We start from the raw sequence: 22,698 nt of genomic DNA on the forward strand, positions 1-22,698 counted from the left end.
TCAGATGGAACTGCTGGTTGTCAGTATATCTTGACAAATCAGGTTTGATGTTCTCTTTATTTAGGTCCTCAATAGCATGTAATAAATTTTACTAGCGTGTCAACAGTTGCCTTACATATGGCATGAGTAAGAAATGATACAACCAGTATCATGTGGCATTTAGTTAACTTCCAACTTTTAACAACATATAAAAACAAGCGTTTCTATTGCAGGTTCTTCTTCTATAACAGAAAATGGTATGCTAGCTATTGACATTTAATCTTAATTAACTCTGGCCTAGCATTGTTAACATTTCTTTCCTTGGCATTCTGAATGTAAAACTGTCTTATGACTTACTCTGTGCAGCTTTTTCTGTTTTTGTTGGGACTTAATTTGTACTTTTTAAAATACTTGGATTTAAAAAAGGAAACTTAAAAACTACTTTTGAGTGTTAAAAAGTGGGGACATGAATTTACCAAAGTAAATGATGCCACTGTCATACAGATAATAAATCCAAACCTGGCAAAAATAACATTTATGTCCTGTGGATCTTCTCGGCACAGCATCAGGAATGGGAGAATTATTATTTTTTTATCCATGGATTCAAGCATCCATGGTTTTAAAATATTAAAAAAAAGTATCAGTTCCAAACAGCAAACCTTGATTTTTTGTGGGTTTTTCAGGCTATGTGGCCATGTTCCAGAAGAGTTTATTCCTGTTCTCTAAAGATGCCAGCCACAGATGCTGGTGATACGCGAGGAATAAACTCTTCTAGAACATGGCCACATAGCCTGAAAAACCCACAAAAAACTATGGATGCTGGCCATGAAAGCCTTCAGCTTCACATAGCAAACCTTGATTTTCTGTTTTATATAAGGGACACCATTTTGCTATGCCTTTGTATTTAATGGGACTTGAGCATCCACAGATTTTGGTATCCACGGGGGATCCTGAAACCAAACCCCAGCCAATAACAAGGACCCACTGCATTCATATATATTCAGGGTCATGCCTCCAGAGGTTCAGAGCACTTTGAGTTCCTTTTAAAGAAAAAATTCTATTTAGAACAAATTTTCATTAGCATTAAGGTAATTCTTGGGTAAAGGTTGGCTTGAGTCATAGGAATCTCTTAAGTAAAACTCTTTTAAGAGTAACAAACATGGGTCTTGTTTTTAATATTTAAGTCTTTCATTTCCCATCTTTGGCTTTGCCAAGATTCACTAACAGTTCAGGCCGCAGCATAAGTACAGCTAAAAACAACACAAAACACAAACATCCTCTGATGTTACACAAGAGGCATCGAACTACAGAGGCATTCCTATACATCAGACAACAGCCAACTATGATTATCGTGTTTTAATCTCACAAAATAATAACCTTACCCCTAAAAAGTACCATTCGTTTTAAGAAAATTACTTATAGGAAAAAATCAAAGGGGGAATATGGGGCCAGCACATTGCTATTCACTGTGTACAAAAAGATCTGACAACCCAAACAAATACCATGCATTCATAGGAAATGACTACGCAAATCCCTTATTATAAGTAAATGTTTTGTTTAGCTGTACTAGTTTCTAGTTCAGATTTCAGATTTTTCTCTTTATTCAGACATGCCACAAGAATGATGATTGACTGTTTCCATCTAAAACACACAAAATACAGCCCAGCCACATCCCAGGAAAATGTCTCATCTTAATTGACACAATAGACTTAGCTTCTCTTAATCTGACTTCAAAGTTTTCATCACCTTTAAGACAATATATACAGGTATTTTGGAATAACAGGATGAACTCATGTTCTGGGACGATTTGACAGTTGGCTGCTTATCCAGACACTATATGTTTACAAAAAGGTATAAGTAGTCTGGGGAATTATCTTTCTAGCTCTTGCATGTTTTGTTTCTTTTTCAAATAGCTTACTCCTTTTCAGTCCAGTATCTCTCGATGAAGAATAATATTTTAATACCAAACATATCTTTACACTAAATTAACGACAGATAAAACAGCCTGCTGAAAACTTGAATATAAGAGAGAAAGCCCAAACTACAGAATAGGACAGGCCATTTGGACATAGAACTATTATTTTAAAATGCTTTTAATGGCATGTTTTACTTTCAACTTTTCAAGAAGCATGAACTTCAGGTCAAAATATGATTTGTGCAAAATATACACTACGCACACGCACTTTAAACACGTCCAAACAAAAATCCATTAGTGATACCTTTATTGGCTAACCGAAATGCACAATATACTTGTTGCAAGCTTTCGAAGCCCCTTAGGCTTCTTCATCAGGCAAGATGTTACAAACCAAACAGGAGGGAAAAAACAATTGGAGATGTCAGATGCCTGTATGTTGTTTCAGTCCTTAGTAAAGATGGTAAGGCAATAGGGAGATTTTCAACGTCCGGGAAATTTAAAGTCCATTTGCATCTCAACAGGGACCCCTCTTTTGCTATCCAATATGTCTCCATTCCAGGGAAGTCACAGGCCTCTGAATCATATTGGATTACAAAAGAGGGGTCCCTGTTGAGATGCAAATGGACATTACGTTTCCTGGACTTTGAAAATCTCCCTATTGCCATCTTTACTAAGCACTGAAACAACATGTAGGCATCTGACTAACATCTCCAATTGTTTTTCTTCTCCTGTTTGGTTTGTAACATCTTGCCTGAAGAAGAAGCCCATGGAGCTTCGACAGCTTGCAACAAGTATATTGTGCATTTCGGTTGGCCAATAAAGGTATCACTGATGGATTTTTGTTTGGATTTGTTAAATGGCCAACACAGCTACCCCTGCACTGTACGCTTTAAACACTTAAACAATTAAGAATGAAAGGCCCAATTTTTGTCAAAGGACAGTAAAGTGTTTTCAGTCAGGATCTCGTAACTAGATGTCACTTCTGTTAATTGACAACAGAAGTAACATCTGAGACAAAATGTAGTCTTGTGACTGTAACACCATCGCTCTTCTTCTCCTGAATGATTTTTAACATCTTTGTCTGATGAAGAAGCCAGTGAAGCTTTGAAAGCTTGCCTGACATATTATCTTCATTTTGATTGACCGACCAAAGTCCCACTCTTTTGTAGATGTTGCATTTTGTTGTATTCCTTTTGCTGGATGGCCAACACAGACTCCCCTGGATACTTCACATCTACACTGTAGAAACAATGTAGCTTCACACTACTATTAAGTGCTGTAGTTTCATCGAATGGAATCCTGGGATTCGTAGTTTCACAAGGTCTGTAGCCTTCTCTGCCGGAGTGCTGGTGCCTCACAAAATCCCAGAATCCTGATTCTGCAGACATAATCAAATTGGACACTACTTTAACTAACTACTATGGAATTCTGGGAATTGTTAGTTTTGTGAGACGTTTAGCCTTCTCTGCCACAGAGCTCTGGTGCCACAACAAACTACAATTCCCAGAATCCCATAGCATTGAGCCATGTCAGTTAAAAGTGGTGTCACATTAGATTATTTCTGCAATGCAGATACAGCCTAGTAAGGATTTTGGACTTCAGCTCCCAGAAGCCTCAGCCATGTTGGCCAATGGTTTGGAATTCTGGGAGCTGACGTCCCAAACTCCTTAAGGAGCACAGTTTGGGGACCAATGGTGTAGATTCACCCTCACAGGCCTATGGGTCACGTCCCTAATTTTAATCCAGACCCTCTTTAGGGAGTTTATCACTTTACAAGGAGCTAGATTGCTTTAAAAGCTGTGCCTGCCTCCTGTTGCATTTCGGGGTTTGTAGTTCAGTGAGGCTTAAGAGCGCTCTGGCTGAATATTGTCAATTGCCCCTTTGTAAACTACAAGTCCCAGAATGCAACAGGAGGCAGGCAAAGCATTTAAAGCGACCTAGGCCCGTCGTGACGTCATCGCGTACTGTAGCACGCACTCTCGCCTCCGCCTGTGCTGCTGCTCTTCCCACTTGCGTTTAAGATAAATGCAATTTTGAAATCACAACCGCAGTTTCGCCACACTCCGTTGGGAAGGAGACGACCTTAAAAAAATAAAATAAAACCTCTCTCGAAAAGGAAGAACGTGTTTTGGGGGGCGAGGATGTTTTTTGTTGGCGGTGATAGCTTTGCTTTTTTTTTCTTCCTGTGAGTGAGGGGAAAGGGAGTGTGGAAAGCGCTGAAGCGGAAGGAGCCTCTCTTTTTCGCCTTTCCTGCCTTCTCCGCTTCTGTCGAGACAAAGAAAAGAGGCCTGTGGTCGGTTTGGGAGATGGTGAGTTTGAGGGACCCAAATGGCCCATAGGGAACCATTGGGGGATACGTACCCATAGGGAACCGTTGAGGGATACTTGCCCATTAGGAACCCTTGGGGGATACTTGTCCATAGGGAACCATTGGGGGATATTGCCCATAGGGAATTATAGAATCATAGGGTTGGAAGAGACCCCAAGGGCATCCAGTCCAGCCCCATTCTGCCGTGCAGGAACTCTCAATCAAAGCATCCCCAAAGACAGATGGCCATCCAGCCTCTGCTTAAAGACCTCCAAGGAAGGAGACTGTATAACAATCCGAGGGAGTGTGTTCCACTGTCCAACAGCCCTTTCTCTCAGGACGTTCCTCCTAATGTTTAAGTGGAATCTCTTTTCCTGCAGTTTGCATCCATTGTTCTGGGTCCTGTTCTCTGGAGCAGCAGAAAACAAGCTTGCTCCCTCCTCAATATGACACTCTTCAACTACTTAAACCAGGCTATCATATCATCTCTTAACTGTCTCTTTTCCAAGCTAAACATACCCAGGCCCATCACATTTTAGTCTTCTTTGAATACGCTCCAGTTTCTCAACATCCTTTTGGTGCCCAGAACTGAGCACAGTATTCCAGGTGGGGCCTGACCAGAGCAGAATAGAGTGGCACTATTGCTTCCCTTGATCTAGACTAGACACTACTATTGGTTTTTTTTTAGCTGCCAAGTCATTTCTTTGGATAATGAGATGAGATTCTGGGGATTATAGTGTTGTGAGATATTTAACCTCCTCTGTCAGAGAGCTCTGGTGCCACAACAAACTACAGATCCCAGAATTCCACAGCAGTGGGCCATGGAAGTTAAAGCTTGGTCGATCTGCATAATTTCTGCAGTGTGGATGCAGCTGTAGATGCAATAGGGTTTAAGATTGAGGTTGTTCCAATGCATTCCAATTATAAGTAATATAGTATGCAAAATAATTATTTTCTTCTTCAGTATCTTATATAAAACTGACTCTAGCGACAATGACCAAGAAAGAAAGTGCTGACAAAGCAAATAGAATCGTAGAGTTGGAAGAGACCACAAGGGCCATCCAGTCCAACCCCATTCTGCCATGCAGGAAATCACAATCAAAGCATCCCTGACAGATGGCCATCCAGCCTCTGCTTGAAGACCTCCAAGGAAGAAGACTCCACTACACTCTGAGGGAGTTTGTTCCACTGTCGGACAGCCCTGACTGTCAGGAAGTTCCTCCTAATGTTGAGGTGGAATCTCTTTTTCTGTAGCTTGCATCCATTGTTCCGGGTCTTGTTCTCCGGAGCAGCAGAAAACAAGCTCCCTCCTCAATATGACATCCCTTCAAGTATTTAAACAGGGCTATCATATCACCTCTTAATCTTCTCTTCTCCAGGCTAAACATCCCCAGCTCCCTGAGTTGTTCCTCATAGGGCAAGGTTTCCAGACCTTTCACCATTTTAGTCACCCTCCTTTGGACACGCTCCAGTTTCTCAATGTCCTTTTTGAATTGTGGTGCCCAGAACTGGACACAATATTCCAGGTGGGGCCTGACCAGAGCAGAATATAGTGGCACTATGACTTCCCTTGATCTAGACACTATACTTCTATTGATGCAGCCTAAAAATGCATTGGCCTTGTTAGCTGCCGCATCGCATTGTTGACTCATGTTCAACTTATGGTCTACTTGGACTCCTAGATCCATTTCACACGTAGTTTCATTCAACCAGGTGTCCTCCATCCTATATCTGTGGTTTTCATTTTTTCGCCCTAAGTGCTGAAGCTAGTGCCATAGAAAGCTGCCTTGTAGTCAAAATACTTGTGCATCTAGCCTACTACATCTGCTCTGACTGGCCTTGTTTCCCCATTGATTCTTAGGTCTTTCCTTTCATTTGTTGCCCGCTCTTTTTAAACTTTGATGATTGAACCTGAGACCTTTTCTGTTCTCTCTTACTAAACTGTGCTCCCTCAGCCAAGCAAATACAAGGAAACCTCTAGAAGTTCTGTAGCTACTATATTGTCTAATCAGTTGAATAGATCTCTCCCAGCTTCTGTGCTAGTGAAAATGAAAGAATAGTGTAACTTAGTCCCCGTACAGACAGGCCAAAATAAAGCTGCTTCGGGTCACTTTGGAGGTATGCTGTTTAAATGATACATACATCTGAAGAGGCCAGAAGCTTCACCAAACCTGCGCTCCAGTCTTTAGGACTGGAGCATGGCTTTGGCATGGCTTCTGGACTCTTAGGACACATGCATCATTTAAACAGCATACCTCCAAAGTGACCCGAAGCAGCTTTATTTTGCCCTGTCTCAGTGGGCCCATAGTTTCAGAATACTTTAAAAAAAACTGAATAAGGAGTATTTTCCTAGGTCATGTATCATAGAATCATAGAGTTGGAAGAGACCACTAGGGCCATCCAGTCCAACCCCCTGCCATGCAGGAAATCCAAATCAAAGCATCCCTGACAGATGGCCATCCAGCCTCTGTTTAAAGACCTCCAAGGAAGGAGACTCTATCACCCTCCGAGGGAGTGTACTTCTTACTCATGTCAAAATAAGACCAACAGATTGGGTTTAGCTGTATTTTATATTTAAATATGTTCTTAGCTTGCCTTAAAGGTACCGCAGATCCTCAATGTTCATGTCAGTTACTGTTGGTATTTTCATAATGGTTCATCAGTAGTGAAAGATTTGCACCGTAGACTACAACTAGGGTTTAGAACTCACTGGTGGCCTATCCCTGCTGTTCCATAAATTCCATTAAATTATTCAGCGCACAGTGAGGGCTTACTGTTTCCTTATATGTACTTGCTATTGCTATTATACTACCTATTCTCTATGCCATATTTTTGTCACTATTGATGTCCCCTGATTATAGATGACTCTCAAAATACTTAGGAACATGAACCAATTACCCATGTTAAAAAACTATGGCTTAATACTATTGTTGTAGAGTTTGTGTTTTACTTGTAATTCTTGTCCAGCTGTGCATGTTAAACTATAGACCTTCTTGGCTGACTGTCAGCCTGAACAGAGGGGTGAAAAAAGCCCGCTTCTGGGCGTCATCAGCGTGTGGCATTTAGACGCTGCACATCCCGAAGCTGGCTTAAAGCTGCCCAAACGTAGGTGGCTTCATGATGCCGCACGCTGCCATAGCATTTTAAAGCTGGTTTCAAGGAGGGGTGGGAAAAGCCAGCTTTTCACCAGTTGAAAAAATATCGTATCCGCTCCTTTTTCAGCTGGCTTCAGGGTAGATTGGGACCATGGTGTACGTTTGCCACAGCTCCAATTCATCTTCAGAAGGGGTGGCTTCACGTCCATCTGATTCCCCTTAAATTGAATCAACTGATTATGCATGATGTGTTGTGAAAACATGATTTACAGTATTCTATTACTACAACTATTTTTCAGATCTGATGTCATCTGGTTGAACTTTTTATCTACCAAAATGTCAAGTAAGTTTAGCAAACACTTTTTCTTGTTTAGCTTAATAACTGCATATCAAAAAAACACACCAAGTATTTAATTCCGTGGCTCAGTGCTAATGTGGCTGTATCTTTAAATCGTCCAGTTTTTAAGCTACATGTTCTTCATGTGGGCAATTGTGTGTGTATTTGCTTGGGAGTAAACTCCATTGAATTCACAGTGACTTAGTTCTGAGTAAACCTGTATAGACCAGCATTGCAAATCTGGAAAGGTGGGAGTGGAAAGCACAGTCCTTTGTTGACACAGGGCAAGGTCACTGTTGAGTTAACCACATACTTTGTTCTATGACCACCCCAACCAGGTTTTGTCCACCTGCTGGCACTTTTACACTCACAGACATTTATTGGCACAAAGGCCATGACAAATGTAAATGTAATTTTCTTTTCTTTACTTTACTATTCTTTCTCGCTTCACAATTCCTTTAGGAGGGTGCAACTTTGGTGGGCCTGTAGCCAAGTTTCCACATTAAGGGTCCACCACAGGCTGCACCAGCCCTGAAAAATGGGAAACTTTCTGGGTTTGGTGGACCTTGCAACCCATTTAACAGCAAAACAAAAAGTGTCCTGAGTCTTCCAGCAGTGAGAGGGAAATAACCTGCCGATAATTTTTCAGCTGGATGTAGACTAGAGATCTCAAACTACTATGCAGTCTGCAGGCCACTCTTTCCTATCCCTGCTGTAATGTACTCATCCACCATTAGAACCTTGTACATTGTATTGATACCAGTGATCACTACTGCATTTACTTTGTATTTGGCTGCTTTCTCTTCCACTGACTCCTTTAGTATTGATTTTGAAAGTGAGTAAGTGCTAGAGTCTTCTTTTGTGATATACACAGAAAACCTTTCTCATTTCCTCAGTTTTCATATGGATGACTGTAGCAAATGTTTTCATGTTAAAATTATGTTAATGTATTTCATATAGCATATGAGAAAGAAGGCTTCTAGCATTACCTGTCACTAATCTGTAAGAGTTTCTGCAGTGGAGCATTTGGAAACAAAATATACCCAACTAAAAACTGATAGGAATACAGTCATTTGAAAAGGCTCAGACTTTAGCAAGTAGTTCAGCCATCAGTATTAATATTTATCTAAGAGAAAAGAAACTTACAAGTGTAGCTAGGCTTCTTCATTCTGTTCATTTCCTTGAGTTCTTGGCACCTGAATGCAAACTCACACCACAGTTTGGACACTCCAGTAGTAATATTTGAAATGTTTTCTGAAGTTAATAGCCTTTCTTATTTTCCCTTCACCCTTTTCCCCTTTTTCATTTTGATTTGCTTATTCAGAAACTCCTTGCATTCTCTATGTTTCAGCTATTGTAAAGTCATTGTTTTTCCCTTTTGTTTTTAAAACAGAAAGGCCATCTTATGCCCCACCACCCACCCCAGCCCCCACAACCGTAAGTATGGAAGTATTTTTCTCGTCAAACAAATTCTGAAGGCTGAATTCAATTTAGTTCCACAATTGAAGATGTAAGAAACACCATACTTTGAATCAGATTATTGCTATATCTCACACTTTGTGGTTAAACTCAAAATCAAATCCATTTTGCAGAAGTCTTTGCCAGTTAATTTGGTGAATCCTCTTTACTTTCCTAGCCCTTCTAAAGGATTAGGGGCCTCCATCGGGCCTCAAGTCTGCAGACTTATTTTATATTTGGCATTAATTTTTGAAAAATGCCATATTTTTGTTGTTTAGTTCAGCTGTGTCTTTAATTTAGGTGATCCAACTCTTGGTTTCTTTCTATAACATCTCAAAGCTACTTAATTTGCTAAAGCTGTGACACATTGCTGGGAATCAGAAGAAATGAAAGCCCTAGCTTTACAAAGTGCTAAGATAAAAGCATGGGTGTTGGTAATAATTCTCCCAACCCATTCCCTTTCTAGTAGTTTCAATGTTGCATTTATTCTGAATGTAAGATACATACACCTTGGCAAGACAATTAAATAGACAAAATCTGAAGTGCTATACAACATACTATATAGGTTCCACTACTATGTTGAAGCCAATTACTCATTTCTGAGTAAAGGTGATAAAGGAGGGATGACATGTGTCGCTCCCGTTTTCATGTCCCCCATCCAACTGCTAGTATATATCCTCAACTATAAGTCGACCTGATGTTTAAGTCGAGGGCAGGTTTTGGAACCAGAATTGTAGATTTTGATATGACTTGTGGATAAGTTGAGGATAAAATTTAGGGGCATGTAACAAAGGATCTAAATATTGCAGCAAAGGAACATGATGCCAAAAGACTTACAAAATTCCAACAGGCCTAACTGCTCATCCTAAAGGCTGGATAGATGAGAGAGTAGAGGGGCTTCAGTGCTTCCAGGAAAGATAACACTTTTGCCTTTCACCAGAGGATGGCTCCTTTTCTTACAAGAAGTACAGTACTTACATTGATCTGTGGATAAGTCGACTCAGGTTTTTTAACTAAAATTTTTTACTAAAATTTATAAATTTACACATGAGTATATTCTGTAAATTTGCTGCCATGCAGAAGTACAGTTCAGCCTGAAAACAAGATGCATCTTCTCCATGTACCTTGTTTCAAAACGCTGTGTTTTGTTGCCACCGTATCACTCAGCTGCTCTTAAAGGGAAATCAGCTGGATTTTGCAGCAACTGTACATTTTAGCTGCATTGTGGTAAGGTACAGTTTTCTTAGTTATCAACCACTATAGTACCTTTGTATAGTATGATCTATCTGCTGCTGTGTTATAGCCCCCCTGTTTTTTGTTACTTATGGTGCAGACCTTAATAATGCCTCACTACACATTTGTCTAGTAGCTGAAACCTATGTTGTAGCATTACTGGACGTTAGACACAATTACTAGTTCGTTGAAGAGCCAGACATAGATTTACTAAATCAGTGGTAAGGGTCAAAAAGTGAACTGATTTTTTATGAGTACAAATATCAAGAAAATATTGATACAGTAAGAATATAAATGGCTATTTCTGCTCAGCCACATACACTTTAAACACTTTCTTTCTTGAGAGGTATCATTATTTCTGCAATTATGTATGCTTTGTGCTGGATGGGCCTCTACACTCTCCAGCTGTGAAACTCTTTTTTGGAAATGTACTGGAGCCCAAGTTTCACTTTTGTTCAGATACATCTACGGCATTATCATTTAAGTTGGCTGGAGTCAAGCTAAATTATTGGATAATAACAGTTCTAAGATGTTTATACAAAGCATACAGTTTTCTGCTTACCTAAGGAGCATAATAGGTAGTCCCCAGGAAGGTAGCTAACTGTAAGACTGTGTGTGATTCAGACATAATGCCAAAGCAGCATTAGGTAAGCAGCGAGGAGCCTATGATTGTATGCTTCTTCCTCTCTTTGTGTGCTACAATTTTATCCAGTTTATATGTGTTTAGCAAACGATGCTTTGTCATTTTGGCTAAACTAGCAAATACTGGACCCTAGAAACAAATGTATGGTCCAGTGTTATACATTTATCTGATTTTCATTAAAGTTCAGCCTATGGTTGCCTCACATCAGACTTGGTAAAATTGCAGAAAGAACAAGGGCACAGTAGTAAGGCTGGCACAGAATCACTTCTATCTACCCATTCATTCACGTTCCGTACATCTCCATTGCAGTGAAAACAGAACATTGTGTTTTCACAGTTATGTTGCTTCTTTGCTCTGCGTTTTTCCAATTGTTTAGGAGCAGAATATGAAGAACTGTGAGAACACTCCTTAAAATAATACATAAAAATTCCATATTTCCATTTACAGCATTATAGGAGCCTTTGACTCATTCACATAGTGCCATGGTATAAATGGCTAAAGTACAGATGGTGTCAATATAAGACAGGAATTTCTTTCAGACTCTTATCACCTAGTTTCTTTGACTTGTTCTTTCTCATTTTAACATAATTGCTATTGCTTTTATTGCTGCTTTCCTATGGATTTTGGTTTTCCAATAGAGAAAATATTTTAACAATGTGTTTCAGCTGATTTTGATGATTTAATAAAGGTTGTCAAACAGCACAGTTGATTGGCCAAATGTGGTACCTATGAGGATCTGCATTTCTGAGGACATATCCAAGCAAGCTGTTTCACAAAATAGGTTGAAGCACCTAAAGTTAGTGTGTCTGCAAGATTTTCACATATGTGAGGTACAGATCCTCTACGTGCCTCAGCTATAAACAAGTGGGAAAGGAGAAAGAAAATATTTTTAAAAATTAAATAAAATCAGGAACTGTCCTGGGTTATCAATGGCTGCAAGTTCTAGCAAACTATACTCAACTCTGCAAAAGTAAAAAGGAATAGATACAGTAGCATGCAGTACCTTGTACCAACATAGTCTCTTGGGTCAATTACAGACACCATTTTCTTGGACTGTATTGGAGTCATTACAGGCTTTTGATTAAAGAATGGATTCACTGCATATCTGAAATGCTTGGTTTGTGTGAAAATTGGAAGCATTATGGCGTATTGTACATTTTAATAAACAAAGCTGATACTCATTGTTAGCTATGGGTAACAGATATATATATATATGCAAATTATATTAATGCTCTATCTCAAAAATGGCTTTTTCTCATTGACAATCACTGATTCAACAAAATGTTTTAGTTCATTAATGTGTCGGTTAAGAGTTTCTTTTTCCTCCAGTTTTTATTGTAGGACATGGGGAAAGGTCCTGCAGTAAGCTGAAGAGTATAGTTGGTAAAAACAAGGGTCTAGAAAGCATGATTACTGAACAGCATACATGAACTTCAGCCAAGTTTTGACCTGTCTGCTATGTCCAGAAGAACTAAGCACAGGAGTGGAGGAGCAGTATTAGAGCAGAGGCAGACTAACAGGGAAAACAAGTTGGAAAGCCCAAAGCAAGCTATTAAGTCTCAAAGTCAAGTGATCTTTATTCCTTGAAAGAATTAACAGGCTTGGCAGGCTTGGAAAGTTATAAACTGATGAAGACTTGTGAATCTTGCTGGTTTCCTACAGGAAATACGGTTGGAGCCACGGATGAGTGACCAGGACATCATACTCACACATTGGATGTAGTGGAGCAGAAGAGGCTTTTTAAAAAATATATATATTCATGCATTTCACAATAATGCTTGCTTTGGTCATGTGCAAATATACACTGTTGAGTACAGAATTAATTGTTCTGTACCATCTTATGTGGGGTAGTTAGATTATTTGCACAGTATTAGAATCTTGATTCTCCTTTATCAGCAGAAATTTTAAAAGTTACTTTGGAGGGCTGAAACTCCCAAGTGGCTGGGGAACTCTGGGATCTTTTATAAAGAAAAAAAATATTCCATGCTCTGTACATGATGGTGAAAATAGCCAGTCAATTTCTTATATAGGTCGCATCACAAAACAATCTATTTTTCCATTGTTCTCCAAAAGAAGAACTCTGTTAATCTCAAATAATGGTTTTTATAAAACCAGCAGCTTGCAGGGTATCCATTTTTGGTTGAGGAGCCAATTTTATGTAAAAAAAAATTGTTCTCTGAACTGTGGACATTGAAAAATTTACATTGGTATAAAAAATCCATATGCAAACACGAATCTAGCAATCTAGATTTTGGTTTATGGGTGTTAAAAGGACCCCATCCTTTTGTTTTAACAAAAAAATCAAATTTAAACCAGGCCTAAAGTAAGTGCCCTATGCTTTAGTTGGATTCTCTTAATCCAGACAGGGTAGTGGCTTTTCCTGGCTCCTGAGTCGTGTTTTTAAGGCCTATGAACTTTCCTTGCCTTTGTATACATTAGAACTATACATTGGGAAGTATGGTGGATTTACCCTGATGATAAGAGTTTATGGTTGTGATTAGAATGCCTGTTAAAATCCCCAGTTCCTGTTATTTAACTATGAGTAGACGTTCCTCTAACATTCAGCTACTGCTAGTATTCATTTTTGTAATAATGATAGGAATTTTGACACTTGGACATTCTTTGCTGCCTTTCCAAAATGGGCATTGTTAGCTTGTATGATGAAGAAAAGGAAGGGACTAGGGATGTTCATATTACACTTGGCCCTTATAACTGCGGGGGTTCCTTTCCAGACCACCCCACTCCCCTCCCAGAGGGAAAAAACAACCCATGGGACCTCGTCCTGTGGTTTTCAATGGTGGTGTGTGCATGCACAGCCACTCTGTCACAGTCTCATCCACGCGGAGCCATCAGGCATGGTTGGGGAGGATGGGCTGTATTGTGAGTGGAAGTTATGGGAGTTAGCTGTTCTTCAGATTCTGAGCCTTTGGGACAGCATCATCATCTCGTGTTGTCCAATACCGCAGTGTTGCCATGAATCTTCAGGTTAGCACAGGATATAAATGTACATAATTTCTTAGTTGCAAACTGGACTAGTATAATCCCTGGCCACCTAGTTGTATTTTTATCATGCCCTTTCTTTGGGAGGACTACATAGTTTATTGCCACCTGTACACACATGCTACTGTCCTCTCACAAGGGTGCTTGTCAATTAAATTTAGAGCAAGACTGGTTCAAGATCACTCAGTAGCTTTGCACTTGAAACCTCTTTCTGTGAGCAAGGATTAAACCTTGTAATTAATCATGGTTTGTAATGGGAAAATCTCGCTGCATCACAGGACAATTTCTTACAGCATTGTATGTCCAGCTTGATGTAGGCATGAGTCCATTTCTTTCTTCTCTATGTGTGTTTATGTTCACTCTTAGCAAGATCTCCCTTTCTTCTGAAGCCTTTAAGATGATAGCTACTAAAATCAATTAGAAGCTTGCAACAAAGCAAAAGAGGGAAATGCAATAAAGGAACTTAGTTATGCTGAAACAGAACTTTTGCTAGGTTCTGTGAAACAGGACACCCCCCCCACCCCACCCTGTGTTTTTGCAAATTCATGTTGGAAGTTTTTGAGGCTATAACTCCCCACAATTTCTAGTGACAAGATTTTAAAATAAAAAAATTCCAATTTTCTGGATGGGTTTCATTCAGGCTACCTCTTCCTCTCAAGAGGGACCTAGCTGCTGCAACACCTCATTTTGCTTGTTTAAATTTCCGGTTGCTTTTGCATGCCGTATTTGCAAACCATTTTCATTTCTCTGTGTTCTCCTCGTTGGGACTCATTTCTCATTCGTGTTTTTGTCTCATTTGTTTCCATCAGCAAATGCCCAGCACACCAGGGTTTGTGGGATACAATCCATACAGCCATCTGGCCTACAACAACTACAGGCTGGGAGGGAACTCGGGCACCAACAGCCGGGCCACGGTAGGAGAATCAACTATTACGTCATCCGGCAAACAACAGGAAGTGACCAGAAATGGCTTTAGAGTTAGGTTCTTCTGAATCTTAGCTGCTACCACTTTTTACATTTTTTAAAATATATATATATATAACCATGAAAAATTAACTTGTGATTTCTTTCCCTAATTCCCTGCTCTTCCTTTTTTCATTGTACAGGAACTAAATTTTAAATAATAACCTTTTATTTGTAAATTGGAACAAGGTTTTGGGTGAGTTCACCTGTATGTCACTTGATGTCTGGAACATCAAGTTAGGTATAATACTGTTACCAGAGATCAGGCATCACTGACAGCATTTTCATGACAGCTCCAGGCACCTCTGACAGTCGCTTCCCATGGAGGCAGCTTACACACTGGCTTGCAAGTCATCAAATTAAAAAATACACATTTGAATTGGCCTTTCACTTTCATTGGAACAATTAATGCAGAAGTCAGGCACAATTTGGCACCTGCAAGACTAAGATCAAAAACACACTGCAAAAATAATCCAGTCTGAGACTGCTTTAACTGCCCTGGCTCAGTGCTAGGGAATCCTGGGAACTGTAGCTTATTGTGGCACCAGAGCTCTCGAACAGAGATGGCTAAATGTCTCACAAAACTACAGTTCCCCAAATTCCCTAGCATTGAGCCAGGACAGTTAAGATGGTCTCAAATTGGAATATTTCTGGTATGTGATTTGGACCTAAATTGCCTTATTATGCATAAGATAGTCTGAAAAAGTGATGGGCATATAAGCACAGAAACTGAGCCAGACTGTGAAGGACTTAGATTAAGATTTAAGGGAAACAATTTTGTAGCTGCAGGAAATTCCGAAGTCTTCATCAAAATCAGTGTTCACTGGTTGCCATAAGTCAGAAACAACTTGAAGGCACACAACAAAAACTTAGCATCTTCCTTCTCCATATTAATTTGTGTAAAAATCTACAGACATTTGGAGTTGTATGAAAGTGGATTGCTTGTTCACTCTTGCGTTTAAAAATGGTCTTATATTTTTCCTGTCTTTAAATAAAGTCATAGTTAGAATAGTTGTATGGCATCAATAGGACTTCACTCAGTCATGAGTTCAGTTAAACCCTATTGATATAAATGGGTCTCAAACTACAGTCAGCCATCCATATCTATGGATTCCTTATCCACGGATTCAATCATTCACACCTTGAAACTATTTTAAAAATACACAAATTCCTAAAAGCAAACCTTGAATTTCCATTTTACATAAGATACACAATTTTACTACACCATTATATTTAATGGGATGTGAGCTTTATGGATTTTGACATCCACAAGGAGTCTTGACTCCAAACCTCAGCGAATTCCAAGGGCCCACTGTATATCTAAGTCTAGATTTGAGGGTCTCCCCCCTGCCACTACACACACACAGATACACCATATAAAGAAATTATCCTTACAAACCTGCAATCTGAATTCAAATTCAATTTGAGGTGGGTTTTTCGTTTTACAGACTTTCATTGTATATTTGTCATGAGCATTTACAGCTTTCTCTGCCATGTATATCTCAATACATCTGGCTTCTCTTTTAAAACTCCCTGTTGATTTATAATCATTAAATTGATTCACTGAATGTTTTCAGATCCATCTTTGTGTTTGTGTATCTGTATACATTTGCGGATGCATACAACTCATAAACATTTTTAATATTTCAATGGAAGTGATGTATGCATTGATTTGTTCATAGCATTTCATAAATGGCAAGGAGAAAAGCCTGTTTTTCTCAAATTTTTTAAAAATATAATTTCCATTTGCTTCTAGAAAGCCGGAGGCCAGGTTTTGCAGAATGCTTTTATTATACATTCTTTACCTGACACTAGGGAGTCGTAGTCCTTTACCATTCCATGAGATCGATCAGATAGATCTAAAGCTGCATCTTTACCCCTTGATCCTAAGCAAACTAACATAATTCCAGAAGACCTCTATGGGTTCCAACATGCAGGTGAATTTTCTTCACAAAGGCTGACCTATCAGTTTTTATGGAAGGCAGACGTTCATATGAGCCAAGAAATCCTATGTAGATATGTTTCTTCCGTTGAAATGAGAGATTCCCCCACTGTCAGCAACAGTTTAGAAGAATGATCTTTGTGCCTATAAATGTCCATTTATCATAACTGTGGATCACAGCTACTACTTGGAAATCACACTGATTTCAATATATGTATTCATGCTATAAGTCGACAGGCAACTTGAAGGGATATACACACACATAGTGCTGAAACTTCTTGTGAGCTTTGGAACTAATTCCATTGAAAACAATTTTTTAAAAGAAAATGTGTAAGATTGAGGTATTAGATCTCTCTGCCAATCTGTTGATAAACTTGACTGGAATGTCAGCACATCTCTGAAAATAATAAATGTATTTGTCCAAGTGTTGCATTTTGAAAGAATTTTTTTGTAGAGAGGGTCTTTACAGTTGCTGGCCAATAACACCTCTTTGTTTTAGTCTCTTTCTTTTCTTTCTTATTGAGTACAGGCAAGGTGCTTGGCGTTTGTACAAACCTTTAAGGAAGACAAAGGTCCCTCCAGGAACTCACAAACTAATTTGGACTCGGACAGTACAATTTGGACTCATAGGATGTACAGGTTGAGGGAGCAAGCCTTGCAGAGATCTTGTTCCAACAAACATTCTGGGGTTTTCCCCACTCTTATTCTGTCTTTATGGAATAAGTGTTATTTGAGAAGGCCTTGAATGAAAGAATGCCCATATTACTGCAGTTCTGTTTTCTCTCCTCCTCCTAAAGTTATCTGTCTTTTGTTTAGCATTGAGGTTGCATTCACACCTGAACTTTGCTACTGGTTTGCCACTGTACTCTTGTAAACTGTGTCCTCTGATAAAATATATTCTTTGTTTCTTCAGTGAAAGTTCAAAACAAAATCTGTTACGGCAATCATAAGTAATATCTAGCAGCAATTTTAAGTACTTTCAAGATGCAAGTATAAGAGGAGCAACGTGGCACAGTTCGAAAATTCAGGGCAATTACCACCAATTCCCCAGGAAGTAAAATTTGCCTAGATTTTGCCCTATCAAACTAATCTCTGTGCTCATTTACTAAGAGTAGGACAGGAATAGGCAACTTGTGACCTTTAAGATGATGTTGGACCTCAGCTCCCAGCAGTCCTAGTCAGTGATGAGGGAGCTGTAATCCAGTAGCATCTCAAGGGATGCAAGCTGCACAGACCATTGTAAGAGAGCCACTTCTTTGGAGCCTGAAACAACTTAGGCTTGAATTTAGTTTGAAATCAGTAATAGTTAAATCCACTTTGAGCTCTGCTAACTAATGCTGTAAAAGTGATGTTCTTACTGGGTTTCAACCAGGAGTACAAAAGGCAGCTGTGAATGTAACCTCAGGTAGTTATTGCAGGTATAGTAACAAGTGCTCTCATTGGAAAGAGAGGATGGATCATTGCAGATGCCATTCAAGTTGTTGTACATAGTATTGCATATATATATATATATATATATATATATATATATATATATATTGACAGAATTGTTATACTCTAAAAGCTCTTTTAAGATTCTATGGACTTTGATGTTGGCAAGTATTCTCATGAGAGCTAGTTATGTTACCTGTACCTGTGTCTTACTTACTTGCCTGTGTCTCTTGGAAAACCTTTTGAGGGGGGGGGTTGCACTTCTTAAATGTCTGAGTTTAGATAACCAGTGGATATTATTTGGTTCTTCTCTAGGCATCATCAGGCATTACAATCCCCAAGCCCCCCAAGCCTCCAGATAAGCCACTCATGCCCTATATGAGGTACAGTAGGAAGGTGGGTACAAGACACTTGGTCTTAATTTCAACAACTGATACTTAAAATCAGGACTCATGCTTAACCTGCTTTGTAATTATTCTAAAATGTGTTTCAGTTTAAAAATTAAATCTGAGTGCTTTGCTTATTATATTTCTTTTCCTTTAAGGGAAAACTTAAGAATGCAGTTGTCTTCTCCTTTCACAGTGAAGGCAATAGTGAACTACCCAAATGAAAGGGGAAAAATAAGTTTCGCCACAGAATGAAACATGGCCACCCTGCTGTCGGGGGAAAAATGAAGACTTTATTGATTTTTTTTTTTTGTAAAAAAAAAAAAGTGCTTAAAACTTACTACCACTTCCTCTACTAACAAGGATGCATCTGGTGACCTATTGACAGAATTTTTTCTATGTTAAAATACCACTTTCTGTGGCCAAGCAGGATTGGTGCAACTCCATAACTGGACTTTGCAATAGGAGCTACTTTGCTTCTTTCTTTTAAAGTTTTTTTTTTAGTTCTCTTCTCCATTTACTTTAGGGAGAGGGAATGAGGGTGTAGCACCACCCCTCTTTTTTTTTTTTTTTAATTCGGTGACTTTTTCCTGATATAATGAGCGTCTGGGTCTTGTGGACAGCGCCTGATCCAGTCCAGTATCAAGGAGTGACTGAGCCAGAAGGAGGAACTATGTTACCTGTCTTTTTGTCTCTGGTTCTTTATAAAAAAAATTGTTTCATCCAGCGGCCTCTCTTAAGGCAAAAGAGAAGAAACATATGCAGGATTTAAGGGCATGTACACACTACCTACTGTCAAAAGGATACAGTCAAAAGGATGCTGTGCGACTGAGAATAAAACCCAGGCAGTGGATAAACATTGTACCTCTGTCCTCCTGTCCCAGACAAATGCAATGGATGTTCTATAGTCAAAAATAACTGTCTTAATGTTGCCTTGCTTGTGGTGATAGTTCTCTGAAAGGACCATAGTCGTGGTGGTGATAATTACAAAGATGTGTTTAATATTATAAGTATTTAGTTAGCTGGAGCTTTACTACAGATGTTTTTATTAAGGTCTGGGACCAAGTGAAGGCGTCCAACCCTGACTTGAAGTTATGGGAAATTGGGAAGATCATTGGAGGGATGTGGCGAGACCTCACTGATGAAGAGAAGCAAGAGTACTTAAATGAATATGAAGCAGAAAAGGTACACAGAAGAAATCTCCCTCTCTCACTCCCAAATGACGCTGGAAGGCTCTGTTTCTCTCATATGCACAAAGCTAAAAATAAAATAAATTAAAAAAAAGACTGGTTCTGGCGGAGGTGATAAAACGGGCTCACATACGAGAGCATTATTGAGGGAAGAAAACTGAATCAACTGTTTGCTGTACAAGGCCAGATCACCCAGGAGTTTTAAGGAGAGTATAATAGAATCATGATACCTTGGATGGCTTGAAAAAGCCCACCCAAACACACACAAAATCGTACAGTTAAACCTGAGTCGAGGTTGCGTGCCCTCCCTCTCTGCCCCAACTGTAAGCATAAAGGCACCTGGAAGTAAAGCACAGTTAAAGACACTCCCCTCTTCCATTCCTCCCAACGTCATGTTCCCCTGACTGTTCATTATATATGGACACACTGAAATGCTTAGATGCAACCCAACCCTTGCAGAAGAGAGCAGTTGAATCTCAGTAAGCTGCCCTGAGATGTCCACTCCTTGCTTCATGTGAAAATGTCCTTGTTTACCACGAGGATGTTTTAGTCAGAAGAATTTCCCACGGGTATGGGAGATGGTCTTGACTGCAGTTTTTTAAATATATATATGTCTGTCAAACTGTAGATAGAGTACAACGAGTCAATGAAGGCCTATCATAATTCACCTGCTTACCTTGCCTACATCAATGCAAAAAGCCGGGCTGAAGCAGCATTGGAAGAAGAAAGCCGGCAAAGGCAGTCCCGTATGGAGAAAGGTGAACCTTATATGAGTATCCAGCCTGCTGAAGACCCAGACGGTGAGTGCAACTCTGAACCATGGTACAACTGTAACACCTTACTTGAAGGGTAATTGGCAGTGGCATTTCTTTAATGGTAATCCTCAGGATAGTTCCTTGGCCTAAATCACACTCTTACCAGCTTGATGGTGAGCTGTCTCTTGACTCTTTATTGGGGAATTTGTTTGATATAATTTCTTATTTTGAGATCCGGAAAAAAGTAGAATGAACTGCATTAAACTCAAGCAGCAATACTGCATACATACTCAATACATACATAATTACATACTGGGTGTTTATGTATGCCACCCAGTTTGCTAATGATTATGTATGGGGGTATACATTGTCTACAGACTCAAATCTGATTCTGTCACCAGCTTGTGCAAAGTTTGTCATCAGGAGTAGAAAAATTCTAGGTGCCTGGTTTTATGAGAGCCTAAAAATGGTGCTTAAGAATACCAGCTGATCCTTGCAGACAACTGAGTATTTTTAATGCTGCTTCCTGAAGTATACCTTGATTTAATTCCTTGAGTGCTCTGAACTTCTTTCTTGAACTTGCCCCCTTAAACAGCCTTTTGTCTGTTGCACAGTTTGGTGGGGGAAAGGGAGGCACTTGCTATTCAGACGTTTTTCCTGGTGTAGGAGTGAGGGACTGGAAGCAGAATCAACACCACAACACTTGGACAAAGGCCATGAGGTTTTTTCACAGACTGAAATTAGAACAGAATGAAGAATGTACTATAGAAAATCCAGGATCAAACCTGAAAGTAGTTTGTAGAAAGAACTGGAGAGGCAAAAATTAGGTTTAACTGTTTTTAACAAATGTAATGGCTAGTCATTGACCATGTCCAATCAGTTCAAGTGAATTGCTGGAGAAAGCATAGACTTCTATCATGTGTGTGCTACTTCAGTTTGTTTTTGTCCTGAACGGTTCAAGAGGTAGGCTGCTCACATGCTCATCCAATTTGAACAGGTCAGTACTCGGTGTTCTACTCACCTATGGCTGTTTGAGGGGATTTCATCCATCCACCCACTACCTGATTACATTTCCTTTAGTGTCAATCTCTTTGAAAACCTTCTTTTTTCATCTTGATGACTTCTGAGACTCACTGTCAGCTGAGTTCTTTCTGTTTTATCTTGGCCTTTAACAAGCAGAGATAATGACATTTAAGAGGCTTTGTGTACAGAGACATGTACTGACCATGGGGCAGTTATCAGTGTGCATCTTCAATCACTGCATATCAGAAGTGATATCAGTTTTTGCCCTTTCTGCAAGGGTACCTGCAGGTCCAGAAACCATTAGCTTATGCGGAACAGTTCTGGGCAGCATTGCTTGGTCCAAGGGTCAGTATGATTCCCCTCTAAAACAAGGCCTGCATTCCCTACATGGTTTGTTCTAGACATATGTTATGGGGGAGTTGGGCATTGCACCACCAAATTTTGGTGGAATCTCTGATGACTGTATGTGATCCACAGATTGTTACTCTGTTACAGGTTGACGTGAAAATAAAGGTGAAGCATCAGGGTTCTCCTTAAACCACCTTCCAGGTTCTTATGGTTGACCTGCATGCTTTCCAGACTATGCGTCACATCCTTAACTGCTGTGTTTCACTATCTCTTTAGGGGTATCAGTTGAGTGTTGCTTGAAAGCAGGTTTCTAGTTTGACCTTAGATTGTTCACTACTGACTATATGAATTGCTATTTAAAATTAGCTGTCATCTTTTGTATCCATGCTCTTCATGATTAGTTTTAATTACTTTCTGCCAGTCTTCTTTATTTGAAAGAATGATCTTGTCAGCATCAGTATTGACTTAAAAGGGGAATTGCCCCCAAATATTTGTTTTTATTTCAGCTGAATGGACATCAATACCCTTTGCCCCACCTTAACTCCTATGTGTTGTCAGTCAGGCAATGATATTCTTTTCATCTTTTCATAGTTTTTGTTGCAATTGGCCTGAAACCCAAAGGTGAAAATGTTCAGCTAAGGAAGCAGATAGTTTCTTCTGCCATGTTAATGTAAATGTAGGAGATTCTTCAT

The 22,698-nt window shown here is 39.4% G+C and overlaps 1 protein-coding gene across 3 annotated transcripts in view; it reads left to right on the plus strand.

Annotated features, from left to right (window-relative positions):
* Positions 1-4,086: 4,086 nt before the first annotated feature.
* The window catches only part of LOC149309154 (SWI/SNF-related matrix-associated actin-dependent regulator of chromatin subfamily E member 1), a 32,042-nt gene continuing 13,430 nt past the window's right edge, over positions 4,087-22,698 (plus strand). The window contains exons 1-7 of one of the 3 annotated variants that reach the window (XM_089531863.1): positions 4,087-4,203; positions 7,597-7,640; positions 9,028-9,071; positions 14,778-14,945; positions 18,620-18,700; positions 19,744-19,875; positions 20,509-20,680. In XM_089531863.1, the coding sequence (XP_089387989.1) occupies positions 7,634-7,640; positions 9,028-9,071; positions 14,778-14,945; positions 18,620-18,700; positions 19,744-19,875; positions 20,509-20,680 (604 nt within the window). In that variant the 5' untranslated portion in view covers positions 4,087-4,203; positions 7,597-7,633. The remainder of the gene's footprint in view (positions 4,204-7,596; positions 7,641-9,027; positions 9,072-14,777; positions 14,946-18,619; positions 18,701-19,743; positions 19,876-20,508; positions 20,681-22,698) is intronic. The other 2 variants (XM_089531864.1, XM_089531865.1) reach the window with 2 other exon arrangements.

The sequence above is a fragment of the Sceloporus occidentalis genome, unplaced genomic scaffold, assembly GCF_023333645.1.
Source record: "Sceloporus occidentalis isolate IW3139 unplaced genomic scaffold, rSceOcc1.0.p SCAF_7, whole genome shotgun sequence".
Taxonomy (NCBI): Eukaryota; Metazoa; Chordata; class Lepidosauria; order Squamata; family Phrynosomatidae; genus Sceloporus; species Sceloporus occidentalis.